This window comes from Aureococcus anophagefferens (assembly GCF_000186865.1).
Source record: "Aureococcus anophagefferens unplaced genomic scaffold AURANscaffold_55, whole genome shotgun sequence".
Lineage (NCBI taxonomy): Eukaryota > Pelagophyceae > Pelagomonadales > Pelagomonadaceae > Aureococcus > Aureococcus anophagefferens.
Window position 1 is genome coordinate 163,690 of NW_008705608.1, and position 2,471 is coordinate 166,160.

Below are 2,471 nucleotides of genomic sequence, written 5' to 3' on the forward strand. Positions count from 1 at the left end.
TTCTGAGGCGGGACGCGTTACTACTCTGTACGTAGACCGCGCGCGCGCGTGGTCCGGTGAACCTCAATTTCGTTCGACCCTCGGCAAAATCGGTCGAATATATCATACCGAGTCAACCACGGCTCGTTAAATTGTCTAATCGCATCGAATCCGACGCGTTTCAGGCGCGGGTCGCGGGTTCGGGCCGGGGAAACGTAGAGAGTCAACTTCAACATTGCACTGATCGTGCAAACTTTTTGACCCAGGACTATTAGGATTTTATTTTGGTTTCGGCACTGCGACGATGGCCTCCGAATCCGGCGCCGTGGGCTCGGGGGCCTTGAAATAACCGAAGGCGTCCGCCGTCGCGAGGAGGACGAGGAGGTGGGGGGGTTTCATCGTCGGTCTACGGCCCCCTCCGGGCGCGCGCGCGACGAAGCTCGTCAAATCGATGACCTGCGCGCGCGATTGGGCCCGTCGCTAACATCCAAGCCACATTTTACCCCTCCTCCTCGACGAACGCCCCCACGGCGTCGACGAAGCCCTCGCAGACGTCGCTCTCCGCCAGCGGCCGGAACGCGTACCTCCGGTCCGCCGCGGCGCGCAGGCGCCGCTTGACGTAGAGGCGCGCGAGCGCGCGCGTCCGCCGCTCGTCGCCCGCGAGGTCGAGGTCGGGCCGGTCGCGCCGGAGCCGCGCGAGGCGCGCGAGCGCCGCCTGGCCCGCGGCGTGCTGGCCCGGGAAGAGCCGCGCCTTGAGCTCCCGGTCCGCCGCCTCCTTGGACCGCCGCTCCGAGTCGTCGAGGTACGCGTCGAGGCCTTCGAGGACGTAGCGGCCGTGGTAGAACCTTTGGAATTCTCTAGCTCGGTCACATCGAAGTCGATTCGGCTGACTTTTGGGATTGATCGATTGCTCTCATCGAGTTATCGAAGCACAGCCGGAAGAGCTAGCATTCGAATACGCGCACATTGAAGTCGGGTTGAAGATTTGAGTTCCACACGGCCGTGGTAGAACCAGGTCCGCAGCAGCTCCACGGTGCGCTCCGCGCGGAGGATCTCGGGCGCGAAGACGTCGACGAGCGTCGCCGGCGCCGCGGCCGCCGCGCCGGCGAGGACCGCGGCGCAGCGGCCGCGGACGGCGGCGTCGGCGACGGCGCGCGCGAGGCCCCCGCGCGCCACGGGCTCGTGGGCCCGCTCGAGCGCCGCCGCGTGCTGCGTCGTGCGGCCGTGGTTCTGCCGCCACATGTACCTGCTCGGCGCGGGCGTGACCGGGACGGCGATCGCTGAAAGCCGGAGGCGCGCATCCAGTTTCCGTCTTCGACGTCGACGGTCATCGCCGTGGCCTCGCAGCGCGCGTAGAGCCACGACAGGTAGTGGTTGTCCGCGAATACGCCTAGGGGCATCGCGCGTCGGGCGGGACAGGCGCGGGGTCGGCGCGCGACGCCGGAAGCCGCTGTCGTGCTCGGCGGCGGGCGTGACGGAGAAGTACTCGCGCCACACGCCGAGGCGCACGGCCGCGTCGAAGTAGTTGGTCATGTGGAACCCGGGCCCCTCCGACGAGGCGACGACGTCGACGGGCGCGCCGCGGGCGTCGGACCGGTTCAGACCTGGCGAGGACGACGCTTCGCGCGTCGAGCGCTCGCGACGAGACGCCGGTTCGCGCCGTAGACGGGGCTCACGAGCACCTCCGCGTCGCGCGCCGCGGCCGCGATCGCGGCGTCGTAGGCCGCGACGCGGCCCGGGTGCCAGAGGTCGTCGTCGTCGCTGAAGACGCACCACGTCTCGTCGCCGTCGTCGTCGGCCAGGCGCAGACACGCCTACCGGACGCGTCGGTTTTCATCGTTGTCCCGGGGACGCTGTCGAACGCGCCTTGTAGTGACGAAATTGAGATTGGGCGTCGCCGTACTCGACGTCGACGCGGACGCCCGCGGCCCGGAGCCGCGCGGCGCGGCGGTCGAGCACGGCGCGCGCGGCTCGGCGCACGGCGGCGGCGGCGGAGACGGCGACGACGAGGCGCGCGGGCGCCGACCGCTGCCGCTCGACGGATGCGAGGCACGCGTCGAGCGACTCGAGGCGCGACGCCTGCCCCACGTGGCTCGCGAGGAAGGCCACGACCCGGGACGAGCCGGGGGGGCGCGGCGCGAGCGGAGCCCCTGAACTCGTCGGTGGTCTTGCCGTCGACGACGACGGAGTTGCCGTCGAGCTTGACGGCACGAGCTCCGCGGCGCGGCCGGCGAGCGCCTCCACGAGCGCGTCGGCGGGCAGCGCCGCGCCGTCGACGCGGAGCTCGTAGCGCTCCAGGGCCACGCCGTGCTTCTTCTGGAAGGCCTTGCAAAAGGCCGCGGCGACTGCGGCGAGCGGCCGCTGCGGCTTCGCGCGGAGCTTCGCCGTGAACGGCGGGTCGGCGACGTGGAGCACGACGTCCATCATTCACGAGAGGGACCCACGGGCTGCCCCATCGATCGATCACGAGTTTCTTGAAGGCGTCGTTGAGC

The 2,471-nt window shown here is 70.1% G+C and overlaps 1 protein-coding gene across 1 annotated transcript; it reads right to left on the bottom strand.

Moving 5' to 3' along the window:
* Positions 1–478: 478 nt before the first annotated feature.
* Positions 479–1,512, bottom strand: AURANDRAFT_67915 (hypothetical protein; the record flags this gene model as incomplete). Its single annotated transcript, XM_009043476.1, has 4 exons — positions 479–824; positions 992–1,225; positions 1,246–1,369; positions 1,419–1,512. 4 exons carry the CDS (start codon positions 1,510–1,512, stop codon positions 479–481), a joined length of 798 nt encoding a protein of 265 aa, XP_009041724.1.
* Between the last annotated feature and the right edge of the window lie 959 nt (positions 1,513–2,471).